General features: G+C 35.2%; 1 protein-coding gene across 1 annotated transcript; it reads right to left on the bottom strand.

The window, feature by feature from the left end:
* Positions 1–15543: 15543 nt before the first annotated feature.
* Positions 15544–18556, bottom strand: LOC308649697 (cytoskeleton-associated protein 2-like). Its single transcript, XM_081295441.1, has one exon. The coding sequence runs from the start codon at positions 18412–18414 to the stop codon at positions 16993–16995; it is 1422 nt and encodes a 473-aa protein (XP_081151567.1). The 5' UTR covers positions 18415–18556; the 3' UTR covers positions 15544–16992.
* Positions 18557–18778: the final 222 nt, after the last annotated feature.

Here is an 18778-nt window from a genome sequence, read left to right as displayed (position 1 = left end):
AGTAATAGAGAAGATCAATGAATGTTTGGATTTCTGGCCCTGATTTATGAGAGGGTTGTTTGGGGTCAGAAGGTTCTAACCAGTCTCCATCAAGTCTGAGATTTTGTATTTGCAAATTCTGACAATGCACACAATGGTGATTTCAAATGGACTTCTGTGGTACTAGTCACACAGAAGGTATTTAAAACATTTTTTGATTAAATTAACAGAAATGGTTAAAATCTTTGGAAAGTTATGAAGAGTGTTTAAAGGGGTAAGGTGGTATGCCAACATTAGACACAAACTTCCTGAAGGAGCAGAGAGAAACAAGTCTAGGCATAGAGAATATTTTGGGCAAAAATTCAGAAGCAGGATAGGTGACCCATGTAATACAATGGCCATATAATACCCAGGACCAGCGTTTTACAGCCTCAAAGAAGGTGTCATAAATACTGATGATTTGGCAGCAAGAGCAGCCTCAAGTGGCCTCTTCAAGGTCTGTGTAACTTCTGATCTTGCTTTCTCCTCACTTTCTGCCTCACCCACTCAATTTATAGGCAGAATAAGTCATCTTTCACTCCCTTCCAACCTAAGCGGCCCTGCAACCTTCCTGGAGTAGAATTAGAGAGATGAAGTTAAAAATAACAGAATTGGGTATTTTTTAAAGCTAATTGTCACACTGATAATTTTATGATATTTAAATAGATTATAGTCTAGCAAACAGATTATGGCAATTGCCCCCTAACAAATGAACACATGACAGGTTCAAGAAATTTTATTATTTGTCATGAGATTAAAAACAAAACAAAACAAAACAAAAAAGCAAATCTTGTGGGTGTACATGAACTAATGTGCAATAAAAATAAGCAACTTGATCATCCTATAAGCAGAAACTGAGGCAAGATCTTTTGTACATGTGATATGGGGTTTGATGAGGAGGACTGTAAAATAAAGCCTACATATCAGTGTGTTGTACAGGTTTGCCCCTGGAAACTTCACTAATCGCCTTTAGAACTAAAGTTAAGAACTGGGTAAAAATAAAATTGAAATAAAGTGTAATTTCTGTTATCCTTTTTAAGTTAATAACACAGGCTCTTAGTGCCTAGGGGTGTTAAAAAAAAACTTGCTGGTGCAATCATCTCTGCCTCATAGAAAAGCCCATGAAGCGGCCACCTTTTTGGCCTCTGTCAGTAGCAATGCCATGGAAACAAAGATTTGATCCACAAAGCCAGACAGGTTGTTTAAAATATCTACTCTTTCAAAAAAGACACATACAAAGACGGTTTTATAGTTTCATATATTTTTATAAGCAGCAGGGTAGTTAAACCTGACCCACTTCTTTTCTGATATAATGAATTGTCAGAAATAACCACAACATTAAAGGCAAAATTGCTTTCATTCCTTGTTGTATTGGGGGAAGAAAAAAACAAATTATTTGGCTTTTTGCTTTCCTTTTACATTTCAACAACTTATTAATAAGAGTTCACAGGTTGGCACAGTATTAATTCCGTTACACAAAACTGAATCTGAAAAAGAAAAAACATGTATGGACTTTTGCAAAGTCAGATTTAAATTGGGTCCTAAGCACATATATTTCCTATTTCCTTAAAAGAGAGAATGAAGAAGTCCTGATGATAGGGAAAAGTACATTTAATTCAGTTTCTTAAGACCTGAATGTATGGTCTTAGCAGTAAGGGAGATCTTGGATCATCTGGTGCTGGCCAAGCCCTACATTCTACAAATAAGGAAACTGAACATTCCTACAGTTTAAAATGAGGAACCAAGAGTTGAAGCATGCCACTCAATTTGGTGCTTCGGTCCATGAAGAACTCCATTTGCCCAGACAATGCAATACCTTCTTTAGATGCCCAACTGTAAACTGAGGGATACAGGATTGTAGAAGCAAATGCTGTAAGGGTTAAAACATGTAACCTGCATCTTGTGTAATACATGAGCATAGATAAGAAATGAGGAGAAATGCTCAATCTAAACAGAATTGTATTCAGGTTAAAATAATATCAGTATCAACAATAAACCTATGTGCTGGCCCAAACCAGTTGTCACCACCCAGTGAACAAGTAACACATCCACAGGTCAGACCACAGCTCCTCGCTAAGAGCTTCCAGGATTCTTTTGAAATCTTCACATATGAAAAGAAAGATTCCAAGATGTTATGCCAGGACTCATTCCACTTTTTGGTTCACATTGTCTTATATCATTCTTCAGTGATTCCCACCTCTTTCTTTGGAAAATAATACATAAACAAAAGCACAGACATCTCATCAATGTATCATGAAAATTGAAAATCAAATAAACAAAGCTTTGCTGACCTTCTGCTCAGTGGTAGATGTTGTGTAAAATATGTTTAGTATATGTAATCTCAATAAATTTTCACAAAAGCTGTGTAAAATGGACTTATTATGTTGACATATAGATGAGTAAACAAAAGTTCAGAATGCAAATGTGGCTTTCTCAAATTTACCACCTTCACCAATGGGGGAAAAAGACAATATTTCAAACCCAAATATTTTATTTATTTATTTATTTTTGGTTCAATGCTTTCTCACCAAATCTTAATTTAGTTATTTTCCAGAAAGAGCAGATGAATAGAACATTCATCTCATTCAATGAAGCCTCTAGCCTTGTTTACTTCTACTATGTGGAACATAAATGTAAGCTATCAACATTAGAAGACCAAAAGTACTGGTATTTGTAGGTTTTCCATGTATCATGCTGAAAGACACAGATTAAGCATTTTAGTACTTGGCAGAAGGCACACCAACATACACATTTTTGTGATGCATGAGTTTCTGAAGTCATACCTCAGTCATACCTAAATATTTTTGCAACATATTATTAAATATTATTCTGTTTCAGCAATTCAGATTCCTTCCTAATCATTAACATGAGAAATTCTGACTAGGAAACTTGGGAAGACATCACTTAGGAAGTAAAATGTGGGATTTAAAGGATGTTCATCACTTGTGGCTTCCAATCTGTTACATTAGGCTAATTTTTGACCCTTTCCCCAGGTAAAGTTCTGTAAACTAGAATTTATAAAAACAAGAACAAAAGAACTTTAGTGGAATAACATAATGCATGATTTGCAATAATATTTTAAATACATCTTTCATGAATTAAGTAACTGTTTTCCATCCTGAAAATCTGAATCTCTGCCTGCTTCTTTTTCTGAAGAAACAAGGCACATCTGTATTATTGGAGGCTTTCACTACATACAGAACATTCAGATAAGGAATTAGACAGTGAAGCAGAATGTTTTTTTTTCCTGTATCAAAACTGTACACAAATTTGCAGGTGGCCTCCATATGATTATTTGAGTATTTATTAACATAATTATATCTTTATTTATTTTTTTCCTTAAATTATAAATTAGGAATTTTTAAGAGAAGCTGATCTAGATGTACAGATTATAGCTTGCAAAAGAGAAATAAAACAGAGCTAAAAGTAAACAGAAGACATTGCTAGAGTCCACCAAATTTAAGATCACTTAAATGTCCTTTGCTGACAGTGATCCAATTTTCTGGTCCTTCCTGTTTCAATAAGATCTGAACAGAAATGCCTCAGTTCTACTCCTTCACACTGATCTCAGATTTATCTCAGTTTTCAGTTTTGTTTTATTTTCCTTCACTCCCAAATCTCTCTTTCTCTGAACCAAGGTGGTAAATCAATTCTGACTCCTGATTATATCCTTTGTATATCAGTTTGATTTGAGGAATCTTTTTTGTGTCCTGTGATTAGACTTCTTTTTTTTTAGTTTTAGATGGACACAATATCTTTATCTTATTTTTATGTGGTGCTGAGGATCGAACCCAGTGCCTCACACATGCCAGGCGAGCAAGCTACCACTGAGCCACATCCCGAGCCCCATAGACTTATTAAATTAATTACAGCAAATCATCAGAAAGGTACCTCTCTGCTGTCATTTGAATGTGTCCCCCAATGTCATGTGTGGGCAACTTAACCCAGTGAAGCAGTGTTGGAATGCGGGGTCTAAATGGAGATATTTTGATCATGGGGCAACAGCCCTCATGAATAGACTAATGCCATTATTGCAGGGTTTGTTATGGAGTGGGTACTCTCTCTTTCTCAGCCACTTTCTCATGAGTTTGGTGCTTTCTACCATGTTATAATATAATGAGATGCTAGTGCCTTGATCTTGGACTTTCGAGCCTCTGGAACTGAGAGGAAATAAATTTCTATTCTTTATAAATTATGCAGTCTTGAATACCCTGTTGCAGCAGCAAAACACGGACTAAGACACATTCTTTCCCCAGTTGCTCTATTCAGGTGGCTATTGTATCTGCAATCCTAGAAGCGGGCAAAACTTTCTACATTTTCTTCATTAATTCATTGTGTTATAGATATGACATAGACTATAATGGTTATTCAATAAAAACTGATAAAATTACTTTCAGTAACTTTGTGCTTGATTATTACCCTGAATTTATTTTGGTATCCTACTAAATTATTCTCCAACTATGTTATTGAATAATGTTTGGGGGAAATTTTTAAAATGTGTTTCATTAAACACTGAAGAGAAGGGTAGATATAAGTATAAAGTACATTGTACATGAACTCTAACTTCAAAGAATTTGGTGAGGGTAACAGCTGTGAAAACAAGTCAATTATAATTCAAAGTTAAATTTAAAAAAATGATAACAGAAGTGGATTTGGAATGTCATGAGCAGGCAGATGAAAATGTAGTTAATTTAAGTGTTTATGGAATGTTTAATCAAGGAAGTGGCATTTGAGTTCAAACTGAGAAAATGAAAATCATTTAACATCAAGACATGAAGATATTAAAACACATTGTAATTCATATTTGGTGAGGGGTCCCAGGGACTAAGCAGAGGGCTTTTGGGGGGTTATAGAAGGAAATAAAAGTCAGAATTGAATGTCACCTCTGTGCTGACTCTTACGGACACAAGCAACCAGAATGAACAACCTGCTTTGCAGGCTATATAGTACACCTGGGAGATCTATTCCATTGAACTGAGCTCTGTCCTTTTCCAGCAGCCCATAAATTACAAACACTTGTAGAATAGGGTTATAATCCAGGAGCTCCTTTGGGGCTGCTTGCTCCCTTTTCAAAAGTGCAGATGTTCCTAACTCACAAGGAAATCAGAAAATAGGTCTCTGTCTTTAGGCTAGGATCTCTCTGGAAAATCTTTGCCATAATGGTAGGGCTTCTTGCATGTGCTGACTCCTCTATGGGTGCTCCCCAGCATGGCCCTATGTGGAGCCACAGTGCACCTGCAAATCAACTCGTCACTTTCCCTCCATACACAGAAGCCCAAGAAGAAGCAGGTCGGAAAGTACCCACTTCACTCCACTTCCCTTGACCTCTTAGATTAACACTTCAGCCTGCACAACCACATACAAATACCTTTACAGAAAGGGCACATGAATTTTATAAAATTACTTTAATACAAGGAAAAACAGAGTAAAAATACTGGTTACAGTGGACTTTATCCTAAATCTCAAATCTAAACCCTTTGGAATAATGGGGAAGCAAAGGAGACAGCCTCAAGAGAACTTTTTGGAAAGTTTGGGAAAGATGTCAGAAAATAGGGAGATTTACAGATCAGTCCCCAGTCCCATGTTAGCCCCTGTTTGATGATGGGTCATTGAAAAATATCCTACATCTTCAGTAACAATCCTAAAATAAAACAAATAATAATAATAATACCAGGAAATAAATGAAGACTGTGAAAAATTTTATTGAGCTTTATATATGTAATCATGTCACTAAATAATTAATATTATAGTACAAAGAAGAAAAATACAGTGAATTAACATTTTTAATTATATTAATATGTATTTTGAGAATATATTCTACCTACCTATTGGTCTGTCACAGTAATGAATAATGTTTCAATTTAACACAATAAAATAATACATTTTAGAAAGCAATTTTAAAATTAATTTTACTGATGTTATTAAAAATTAGTAAAGTAATTCATGAGTGAATGAAAATTTGTATTTTCCAAACAATAATAGTACCCTTTGCAGTTTGTTCTTGTTTCACTGTTTTAAATTATAAGCCAGATTAAAAAATACAGTGAACAGAATTGAAGGAGCTTGTTTTCTGTTCCTTTGTTGCTGTGATCACTATACTATTGTTTTGTATTTCAGTAGTATCACATGGGTTGGAGACACAAGCTATGCTTGAAGTTAGCTCTAACCCTTACAAATTATTATGAAGTTACTCCCAAAACTGAATCAATAAAATGAATCTATGTAGGTAGGGGGACAATTGAATAAGTGGGAACTTTTAAAATTAATCTCCTTATAGAATATAGCATTTGCTGAAGGATAAGTAATAAAAATATGCTTGTTTGAAATCTACTAAACATTATTAACAGAAAAAGAATTGCAGCAATCATTAAGAACTCAGACCAACAAACATTTTTCTCATCCAGAATATTTTATCATTGACACTGTTTAGAATTGTCAGTTCCTGGTAAGAATTATAAACTGGGTTTTAGTCAGTTTTGTAACTGTTTTAAAATTTCCCACATCAAATGCTCCTTGTTATGATGTGCACTCAGGGTAGGTAGCCTCCCTTGCTCCTGTCCTAGACATACAACTTCTGAGCTGCAAAACTCTCAATGTTCTCAATTGTTCAGTGTGGAACACAAAGGAATATTTGGAGAACCTGAGATATGTGCCCTGGAATATTAAGAGCAATGTGATGACAGGAGCTGCCCTCTGCTTTTTCACCTGGGCTGTGAAGTGGATACCACAGCATTTCACTTGACTTAAATTGTCTGAAAGATCTCCATTTAGCAGAGCATTCTGTGGAGAAGAAAGGACCCTGGGAGAAAAAAATCAAGGAATGCTACCAAGGCAGAAGGCCAGACTGTCAGCCAGAGAGCACTTTACCGATAATGGGCAAGAGTCTGGTGCATAGGTCTGGACAGGATCTTCAGAGATGTAACCCCTAGAAGAACTGATATTGGTTTCCCTGCAGTGACAAGCCAGTCCCCAAGAGTGAATCACAAGGGGTGTTAGCTAAATAAGTCATTACTTCTTTCCTTCTTCTTTCTCTTCCTTCTTGACGTTCTGCACTTAAACTGGGAAAAATCGGGAAAAGTAGTATCATAGGACATGGGAAAGAAGTAAAAAATGAATGTAGAAATTGTAACTCATCTCCATTCTTACTGCTGTTCTCCATTCCATGGACCAAATTTGGGATATAGAAAAACAATGCTCTTGCATGAATTTAAACTGGATGGAATTTTGCTGGAAGTGGATCTGTTTTTTATGACCTAGAATTATGACATTAACCCAGTACTGAGAGATCCAGTGGAACTTACTTCAAAGCAATGATAGAAAAAAATACAAGTGTGCACAGCTGAACTCAGCCCATCAATAAAATTGTTACAGTATAATTCCATCCATAAACTACTCTAGTCTGTCAATGATACAGGAGGCTGACAAGCCAATTTTGCTGTCCCAAGACCATTATACATCTTTGACTTGTTTAACATTTATAGATGTGCAAGTTCTTCCTGCTTCAAATCCCTTGACCTCTGCTCTAACCAACAAAACTTCTTGTCTTTTTATTTGAACCATGAATTTCCAGCTCTCTTACAATGATATTTGGGAGGCAGATAGCTCTGCAGTCCTCCAGCTTTGTGCTCATCTCCTTAAATATTTAGAAAGCTCTAAATTCCATGAAAAAAAAATAGCCTTTATAGAAGGAAAAGGAGATTTCACTCCTGTCTCCCCGCTTTCTTTTTCCTGCTGTGTCCTCCTTTCCCAATCTACCCACACATGGCTCCATGAGGGAAAGAGTCACTTCAGGTTCCCTTGTGGTCTTTTCTCAGTCCACACCTTCTCTAGGGGTGGACCTTGGTGCCGGGCCTGCATCCACCAGATGCTGCAGCTGGGTACCCACCCACTTTCTTTCCTGCTTACTAATGCTTTGCCTCAGCTTCTCCTTCTGACTCCCTTTCCTGCTTCTGTGACACTTGGAGCATTTTCAATTATCTCAATGTATATCATGTAACTCTTGGAAAATTCTCTAAACCAAATCAAATTTTAAACAACAAAGCTATGTTTTATGACATTTTAATGGGGGTGCTATACTGCTAAAACAGTTTGAGGGATGTTATGACACAAATGTGAATACTGGTTTGTTTATTTCGTGTTTCTTCCAAATTAAACAAAAAAAAAAAAAGAAGCTCAAAATATCAGATGAGCATGTTCAAATGTTGCAGGAAGGGGTCTGGAAGACAATTTTAGAGCTGCAGAGATGAGTGATAGGAGAATGAGTACAGAATGGAGTCAGACAGGAAGAAGAAGGATAAATAAGACCTCTGTTAAATCATAGGCATTGGTTCAAGTTCAGATGTGAATTTGATGTTCCATAACTCCTTAAACTTAACACTTTATAACTATGAGGCATTACTCTAAGTACTTTGTCTACATTATGTTACTTAATATGAACAACAGGTTTATGATTCGTACATGATTATTATCCTTTATTTACAGATGAGGAAACCAAGGCTTAGAAGACTCCCAAAGAACGGTTTCAGGCATGCAAACAATTCTGAATCTGCCTCCTACATACTAAGTTCTTACCTTATAGAATTTTCCACAATATTTCATTTTTTTTTAAACAGCAAGATTTCTAGTGAGCCTATGTTCCTGGGGAAGGGAAGAAGTATGCTAAAGTGATTGCAGTTTATAGCTACCCTTTGTTTAGCACCTTCTTTTGAGTAGGAGATTTATCTTTGTAATTTCTAAGCATATGAACTATTCTACAGGTGAGCAAAAGTATCCTGGAGCTATCTCATGGTAGTTAATAAAAATTATTAGTATTAAAGGTTAAACTATATATAGACACATTTTTAAAACATTCTTTTTTTAAAAAAACAAAGGTAATAAATCTTAAAACCCACTACTTTCTAATATTTCAGTACATTTTCTATAAATCATACTTTTAAGATGTTTATAATTTTTGTATCCATTGGTAAAGATACTATTTGGTCATGTTCTACTCCATTTCTCTCCCTCAATCCAAGTTCATCAAGTTCATAACATCACAAAAGGCTCATAACATTCAAATAGTCCATGGTGGGAGTTTTGTTTTGTTTTGTTTTGTACTGGGGTTGAACCCAGGTGTGCTCTATCATGGAGTAACAACCCCAACACTCTTTTTTTTATTTTGAAACAGGGTCTTGCCAAATTACTGAAGCTAGGTTCAAATTCACTTGCTGCCTCAGCCTCCCAAGTCACTGAAATTACAGGTGTACATTGCCATGCCTGATGTGGGTGTCTTTACATAATGAAAATGAGCCATATTACAAATCAGTCCTTGATATGCTAGCTGTTGATTATCTAGATCCACTGATATAGATCAAATATAAAAGTGTTAATAATGCTGCTGCAGGTTAATTGATTTTCATTGAAACACGAAACAGCTAACTATTTATTGCTTCAGTGGGTCAGTAGCAATTATAGTGTGAATAGTACAAAAATTTTAGGAAACATGCTTCCAGCATTTGAAAACTAATATCATTGGACACAGCAAAGTAATCACTTGTGTCATTGATGAATGAAGGACATTCTACACTGACTTCACTGTTTCATTGTTGTCTTACTCATTAACAAACATAAATAACAACCAAAGTTCATAACAGAACCTCTTACATATCAATGACATGAAGAGCTTCTTTGCTAAAGTGGAGAGCAATCATTTATTCATGATTTGATATTAAACACATTGCTGATGGTAATTAGATTAAAAAATAAGTATGCAATTTCAAAGAAATAGTGAATTAAATGGAGATTGTTCTGATTCCTTAAAATTTGAGACTTTATTTACACATTGTTTACAATAATAATCTATAGTAAACTTAAGTATGTATTAACATTCAAACATTTTCCCCAGAAAATTGAGTATTACAAGCATACTAATGGTATATAATTATTTGCATTTTACAGATTAGGGCTCAAAAATCATAGTTGTCTAAGGTTGAACCATTAGTAAATGACAGACTACAACTCAAGACTACCTGACTAAAACACATATCGTATGCTTTTATTCAATATTGTGATTTAGGATCGATACCTAATTTGTAATGGTAACTCTGCTTTCACTGTGAAGCCATCTGCAAGGTCCTTTAGAAGTGACTTGCCTCTCTCCAACCAGATTGCAGTCTCCTTTGATGATTGTGAATCACAAACTCTCACATAGAGATTTTGCTGTTAACTATCCCTTTATGTCTCCCCTTATCACCAGAGGAGAGAATCAGATGACACTGTGAAAAGACAGTAGGTGTTAAAATACAAAGGAAGTGAAGTCCAAATCTTTGACTATTACCCAATGTGTGACTTTAAGCTTCAGTTTCCTGCTTTTTAGGATTGCTGCCCCAGACATCATTGTGAAGCCCTTGATAAATCCCTGCCTGGAAAAGGGGAACCACATATTCAGATGCTCCTAGGATCAACTGAGTTAAAGAGTAATGTCAGGTAGCGTAAGTAGTGGAGATGAATGGGTTGGACGATATATGACCTATGGCTTCCAAATTAATTTGCCTGCATATGTGACTGAAGCTGAGACCTTCTGTGATTGAAGAAGCCCAAGAAGATAACAAAACAGACATGAGTTTTCCAAAACATAATTTAGAGAAGGACCCTATAAGAGTACTAAAGGCTACGTAGGATTCAGTATCATTGGGATGTCAGGAGTATTATCAATTAAGTAATTTGGTAGGGAATTTTTTTGTCTTAAACTTGAAGAGAATGACCTCATTCGGGTATATATTTTTAGACTGACCAGAGCTTTCTCAGCCTTTACACTTCTATCCCCAAAGCTCTGGCACCTTTCTGTTCTATAGATTTCCTGTAACATATGAAGTCAGAAATAGTAGATCATTTTCTACTTCTACTTACTACAGTCTCTAAATGGTTTTTTATATATATATTTTTCTACTAATATTTCAAAAAGAAAAAAAAGAGCTTTGAAAAATTCTTATATTATCCTGTTTTCAAGATGATTTTTAAGAGACTCCATAGCTCTTAAAAATTTCACTAAAATTGTATGTTGGTAAAATTTGGCATGCATATGAAAGAGTATGAAAATCCATTTGTATAGTTTGAAATAACAAACACCCATGGACTCTATATCTTTTGCTTCTTGGCCAAAATGGAGGAAAAGGATTTGTACTTACACCTCAAACAAACAGAAATACATAAGGGATAAAATATATGGAAAGATAGTTTTCAAGGAACTGGACATCAAAAAATGAAGGGCTGTGACTCAGGAGAAACAGGAATCAAAGGAGGCAAGCCTTTGATAATATCAAAACCAAAATGGCTACAGAATGGTCAAAAAGAGAGCAAAAATCCTTTGAGCCTTAGAGATTGATTGACAGGGGTAGACTGTCACACAGACATCATGTGGGAAACTGAACCCACCAGAGGGATCAATTTTCCACATTCTAACAAAGCCTTACGAGGCTTATGAAACACCAGATTGGCCCATTTACCTCTTGACCTAGACATTTCAGTGGATTACAAAATCTTCAAACACTTTTATTTGCGTAAGTTTCCTATTACTGAACTTGATAAAATCCCAAGTCCACTTCCTTTGGACTGAGTGCTGTTTGGGTCTAGGAGAGCCTGTGTTCCCAATTTGCTAATCTGTTCTAACAAATAAAACTGACTTTGCTTTTATTTTAATATTAAACCTTAAACTTGTCCCAGATACTGTTTTATTTTATTTTATTGGTTCTTTCTAGTTATACATGACACTACAATCCATTTTGATATAAGTATGCAAACATGGGATGTGTCTTCTTCTAACTCAAACCTAGTCCCTCTCCTTCCCCTTCCCTTTCTCCCACCCCTTGCTCACTTTTCTCTGTTTGAGAGACCACAACACAAAGAGGGAGAAGGAAGGATAAGCCAAGGCAAGAGGCATCCCTGGGTTAGGAAAACAGAGTGAAAAGTCTGGGTATGGCAAGGCAGAAAGAGTTCATAGGATAGAGCAGCAGAGCATCAAACAGACGCAGAAAAAAATAGAAAAAACAGAATGGCCAAAGAAAAACATAATATTGTTAATTCCAAGTGTTAGTGATAATGTGAAGTAATAAAATCTCCTACATTGCTGGTAAGAATATAAATTATTTAACAACTTTTGAAAAATGTTTTCTAATGTCTATTAATACTGATCTAACACATGCCCTATTATCCAACAATTATACTTCCCAATGAATATTTAACTAAAAGACATGTATATGATTGCTAGATGTATGTAAAATGTTCTAGATACTATTCCTAACAGTCAAAAACTTAAAATTATTACATGCCTATAAACAGTAGGACATACAAATAGGTATAATTCTATAAACGAATACCACACAGCAATGAGAGTGAAAAATATAAAACTATGTGCCATGATATAGATGAAGTAAATACAGGAAAAGTTGAGTGATTGAAGCAAGACACAAAAGAAAATATACTGTACGACTTTCATTTCTTGCAGTGTATACACAAAAATTGTCTATGTAGTTACCTTGCATATGAGTGAAGGGGAGCATAAGAAAAGTCCTTTGGAGGCTGATGGTCTGTTTTTGATCTGGGTATAAGTTACAATGGGGGTTTTCAGTGTAAAAATGCATAAAACTATACAATTTAAATATGTGCATATTTCTGTATATGTTATACTTTTGCCTGGCATGGTGATGAATGCCTGTAGTCCCAGAGGCTTGGGAGGCGGAAGCAGGCAGATGGCAAGTTCAAAGCCAGTCTCAGCATCTTAGCGAGGTTCTAAGCAACTCTGCTAAACCTTGTCTCTAAATAAAATATTTTAAAAAGTGGCTGGGGATGTGGCTCAGTGGTTAAGTGCCCCTGGGTTCAATCCCTGGCACTAAAGGAAAAAAAGTTCTAAAAATATTCAGCATCCAAAGTATTAGCTTCATACTCTGTAGAAGATGCTACATCTCTAAAGCTCTAAAAATGGAAAATGTTTCATTGCCAGAGAAGAAAAATAAATAAAGCTAATGCAATCTTCTAAATAGCAGCATATTTTAAATTAATTACTTCAATAGTTGCTGCATTAAAAATTTCAATTTCACAAAGCTATTTCTTTTTTTTTTTTTTGAAAGCTTGTTTTTCTGTTTGAAATTGCTTCATTTCTAATCATAAACCAATAAGTACTTATTGTGGGCAACTCCAGAGAGTAAAGAAAAGTAAAGGGGAGATTATATAAATTACTTCACTAAATACAGTATTTCAGCATATATTCTTTCAAATATATGTGTGAAATTGTCTATATTTATAAATATATAATGTTGTGATCTTTTATCTAAATATTAGATGTGTACTCTATATTCCATTTCATGTGCTACTTTTTTACACTAACAATTATGAAATGTTTTAAAGGGTAAGTTTTAAATCTTCCTAAACACAATTTGAATGGGTCTATAATAATCCACCATATTAATGCACTGAATTTTAGATATCAAGCATATTTGAGAGCATTAATTTACTTTAAAATGTTTTGTTTTTATAAGGAACATTGAAATGAACATCTTTGCACAAAAATCTTTGCTACTACTATTTACTTAGAATAAAATTTTAAAAACCAAATTATTGGAATAAAATGTGTGATTTTTCCCAGACTTGTCAAAAAATTTATATTTCAAAATTATTTCTTAAAACCCAGAACCATAATGCATTCTGATTAATTAGGTACAAAAGAGTGGTATCTAGACCCTTGCCAAAAGAGAGCATGTTTTTGGTATTGTTTGATAGGTAATAATTATTTAATAGGTGGATGCAGTATCTCATTATCTTGATTTTTCTTATACATATGAAAATGAATATATTTTTAAAGATTTCTGGCCATGGGGTTGGGGTTATGGCTCAGCATTAGAGTGCTTGCCTTGCACGTGCAAGACCCTGGGTTCGATCCTCAGCACCACATAAAAATTGAATAAAAAAATAATTTAAAAAAGGAAAACTAAAAAATTTCTAAAAAAAAAAAAAAAAAGATTGCATTTCCTCATTGCTGAGGCTGACTTTGAACTTGAAATCCTCCTGCCTTAGCATCTGGAGCCCTAGGGATTACAGGTGTGCACCACACACCCAGCTGTGCTCCTTTTAAGCATGTTGTTAGGGTGAGTTAATCTGTTCAAATAAATAGTTACAAAATAAATGCTGAAATAAATAGAGGTTTATTTATCACCCTGTCCACAGATTGACAGGTGGACACATGCTGATTGGGAGATCTGGGTTCCTGTACTCTTGTGTTTCTGTTACCTGTAAAGCCTGTTGTTGAGACACAGCCACACTAAACAGGCCTCAGAAGACAGAAGGGAAAGAACAGGAGCAGGCATACTCACTTTCTGAAAAGCTCTGGCCTTCAAGTGGCACATCACTTTTTTTCATATTGCATTGGAGAGATCTTAAGAGATGTAGCTATCTCACCATGTGAATGACTACAATTCTGTTACTATTAAAATTGAAGAGGGTGAATTTTGTTCACCAGCTGTCAATCTCTCCCATGATATCCTTTGCCCACCTTAAGAAAATTTAGTGAGTCTTCCCTGCCAGTCCTTTGGATACACACAGCAAAACATTTGCTGCATATGCTATAAATGTTTACCAATTTGCCATGTTTTCACCTTTGAATTCTAATAATATACAGAACTCTTTATTTCATATAAGAAAATACGAATTAATTCCTTTGGTGTTCTTACATTGCTTTTCTATATATAATTTATTTTCCCATTTCAATATCTGTAAAATAACCTTCCATATTGTTTTTCTTTTATTTCTTCCATTTATCTTTTTAATACCTCTTTACATTTTTTTTTTCAAAGAGAGAGTGGGAGAGGAGAGAGAGAGAGAGAGAGAGAATTTTTTAATATTTATTTTTAGTTCTTGGCGGACACAACATCTTTGTTTGTATGTGGTGCTGAGGATCCAACCCGGGCCGCACGCATGCGAGGCGAGCGCGCTACCGCTTGAGCCACATCCCCAGCCCGACCTCTTTACATTTTGATAAATAAATAATTCCTCTTTACATTTGGTAAGAAATGATCATTTAACTATGTACATATTTCCCCAGCATGATTTATTAAATAAATCTTTTCCCAAATATTTTGAGATTCCATGTTTGTTACAAGCCAAATTCCTGTATTATTTTACATATTTCTGAGCTATGTAGTCTGCTTTCTTTGAATTGCTAAATCTTTTCTGGGAACTATATTTGTAATGAATGTAACTTTTAATATCTGGTAGGATATTTTCTACTCATCACATTTACCCTCCAAATTTCATGTCTGATTTTTTCAGAAAAAAACTTGAAATTATTTTCTAAGTTTCAAAATTTATCTATTATCTATTTTATCCTGGAGATTCTTACTAAATTTCATTGAACATGTAAATTAGTTGAAAAATCTTCAATCTCTTTAACTTAGAAACATATTATGTCTTTCATTTTTAAGAATTTTTGATGATGTTTCTTTCTTTTTTTTATTATACAGGTACTTTTATTGTATACATATTAGATACACACAAGAATGAAAATCCTACTCTCTAGAACATAAGACAATACATAAAACAAAGATATTACATAAACGGCATGAACATTAGACCAAGTTTGTGATCTTCACATTCATATTACATATGTAGTTCAACTGTTCTTTGATAGTTCACTTATTTGAAACTATAGACTGATATAGAATATATGACACTTAAGTATTACTTCAAGGCCTTAGAAAACAAGTTTATTGGTGGTATTTATATATGAGGAAAAGAAAACTGTTCACGGTATATAACTAGCATGTCTCAGGGGACATGATTTAAGAAAGCAAGTGTAAGTATTATTTCAGAAATGCTACCTACATTGGAATGACACTTCTTAAATATACATTCCTTCCTGAACTCCATTCTAATATAATTTATAAACTCTCAAATGAAGCTATGGAGGTTAAAATTTAAACATAATCCAGCTATAAAAGATTGGGACTTTTTTTTTTTTTTTTTTTTTTTTGGTGCTATGGATTGAACTCAGGGGCTTCAGGCATTCTAAGCACACACTATACCATTGAGCTCTATTCCCAGTCCCAATATTTTACTTTCATACTAATTAAATAAAGGCAAAAATATTGTCAGTATTCTGTTTAAAGGCAGGGAGGTACATCATAAAGTTTTAAAACATGTCAACATTAAAAATATACTTTTATCTAGAACACCTAATTTCCTGATGATGCATCATTACTGTACTTATATTTAGTAAAGTGAACAAGCTACCATTATGACAAACCCTATTTATATTTAAGGAACACAATAAATTGACTAAATTTACCTATGTTAAAGAAAAACTCAGTCTGTTGTGATTGACAAGGCAGGATGCACAGAAGGACAACTCCCATAAGATGAACGTTAGTAAAGAAGTTCATTGCCATGAATACTTACGATACTTAGCCAACTATAGACCTAAGGGAAGTAGAAAGCCACACAAAACAAAGGAAACCAAGGAATAATAAAAAACCCTCATTCCTCATTGGAGCCTTATTTCTCTTCTGTATCAAAGTTCAGAGAGCACAGTGCTGCATTAGGGCGGCATACAAAAGCATCAGTTTTGCCTCCTAGCTCTGATAACTGTTCCAGTGAAGACACACAAGGATAATGATCTTTTAACATATCTGGTAATTTAGAAGTCTTCTCTTGAAGACGTCGAGAACGTCTCACTGGTGTTAGAAACTTCAGCTCCTTAAATGCAGAACTTGACTCACCAAATTGCATCTTCTTTTTTATACTTTGCAAGTATGGTGTAGTAGATACATTATATTTAATTAAGCAACTTGCTATAGTTTCTGTATCAGGGGTTTTAACATCATTGGTCACAGCTTTCATTTTGTCATCTTGTTCTTTTTCATGATCTTTAAATACCACATTTCTATGATGTTTATTCTCCATTTCTGGTTTTTCTAGCTCTAAATTAACACCCATATCTTCAGTGTTGACTTATTGAACTTGTTCTTTGGATGCAAAAGCCTCAATATTTTCTCCCAAATTAACTTTTTCTTGACTCTTCATTGTTAAAATATCCAGAAGGACATGTCGCATCTCTTCAATAGGCTGAGCCCCTGCCAGAATGGCTTCCTCATAGATTGAGATAATATTTTCAATAGGACTTGTGATTGGTTCAATACGTACAAGACATATCCAATATTTTACAAGTTTTTTGGCATCTGGAATATTTTTAATTAGGTCATTCAGTGTAACCAATATTTCTTCTTTTGGGTACCCCTTATTAATCAGGTTTAGGCATTCAGAAATCGTCTTGTTTACTTTTTCAGTAAATAATCTTTGTTCATCTTCTTCTGCCATGGTAGTCCAAAAGGACCCAACTGGTTTTTCATTTTGTCCTTCAGATGTAGGCTGGGTAACTACAGGGTTAGGGGGCCTTTTCAATACTTTTCCTTTGCCAATTTTCCACTCACTCAGACGAGCTTTTCTCTCTTCCGCAGTTTCTTTGGGCCGAGCTGATCTATCAACAGTTGCTTTTGCTATAGTTTGTCTTCGTTGGTCAATGGTTTTTGACTTCTCTATCAGTTTGGTATTAGAAGATGAAGCAGGCTTGGCTACAATTTCAGATGCTATGCTTCTTGATAACACCCTATTTCTTTTTATGTCCTGAGAAGAACTGGTTTTGACATTAGATACAATCGTTTTGGGTTCTTTTTCTTGAGGCCCTTTCCGGATTTTAACACTGGCAGAGGTTTGGTTGATGCCTTGTTTCATGGTGTCCTGGGTGTTACTGTGGTGACTTCTATTAGGAGGTCTCACAAGTTGTGTGTTTCGAGGTTTAGTGTTCACAAATTTAGTGCTTTCAAACTTAGTAGTAGCAGTTATATTTGAGGCTTTATTACTTCTCACTGTTAAGTTGGTGGTGTTTACAAGTTCAGGCTTTGTGGCTTTGGAAACAGTAGTTGAAAGTTGCTTTGTTGTTGCAGAACTCTCATTTTTGACTTGTAGAGGCTTTCTAAATGAATTAACCTTAGATTGAACAATTTGGCCACGATAAGACCCAAGCACAGGTTTCTTGGGCATGTTAGCAGCTTGGTTTGGTTTTTCTGCAGGCATTGGTTTCTTTTTAGTATTGTTTTTAAGGTGAAATGCCTGGCTTAATGTCATATTTTGATTTTGGGGATCATCTTTAATTGATAACTGCAGAGTCGGAGTGCCATCCTGAAAATCATGTGTTTCAATTTCTGTAGTTGAATCGGTTAATTCATTAGAAGGTTTTAAAAGAATATAATTTTTCACCATTGTTGTATTATTTTTGCTCTGTATAGGTATTTTGATATTTTCTTTATCAGCCATTGTTGTTGTCAGTTTCAGAATTTTTGTCTCTTCTTGGAGTTGGTCCTCAGATGTCATCATTCTTTGGGCTCCAGTACTAGGTACGCGGACTGGGTCTTCTGACTCGGGGGCAGATGCAGGTCCTGGGGCACGGCCAGGGATGCGATTCCGTCTCGAGTCCTCGGTATCGCTCAGGTCGCCACCCGCCGCCTTACACTGAGCCCGAGCCGATGTTTCTTTTTTAATAGTTCTTGGTAAAGACTTCAGGTTTTGGGCTGGGGATGTGGCTCAAGCGGTAGCGCGCTCGCCTGGCATGCGTGCGGCCCGGGTTCGATCCTCAGCATCACATACCAACAAAGATGTTGTGTCCGCTGAGAACTAAAAATTAATATTAAAAATTCTCTCTCTCTCTCTCTCTCTCTCTCTCTCTCTCTCTCTCTCTCTC

Source organism: Spermophilus citellus (assembly GCF_964194105.1).
Source record: "Spermophilus citellus genome assembly, chromosome: 5".
In the NCBI taxonomy this organism is placed as follows: Eukaryota; Metazoa; Chordata; class Mammalia; order Rodentia; family Sciuridae; genus Spermophilus; species Spermophilus citellus.
This window is presented reverse-complemented; position numbering and strand designations above follow the sequence as displayed.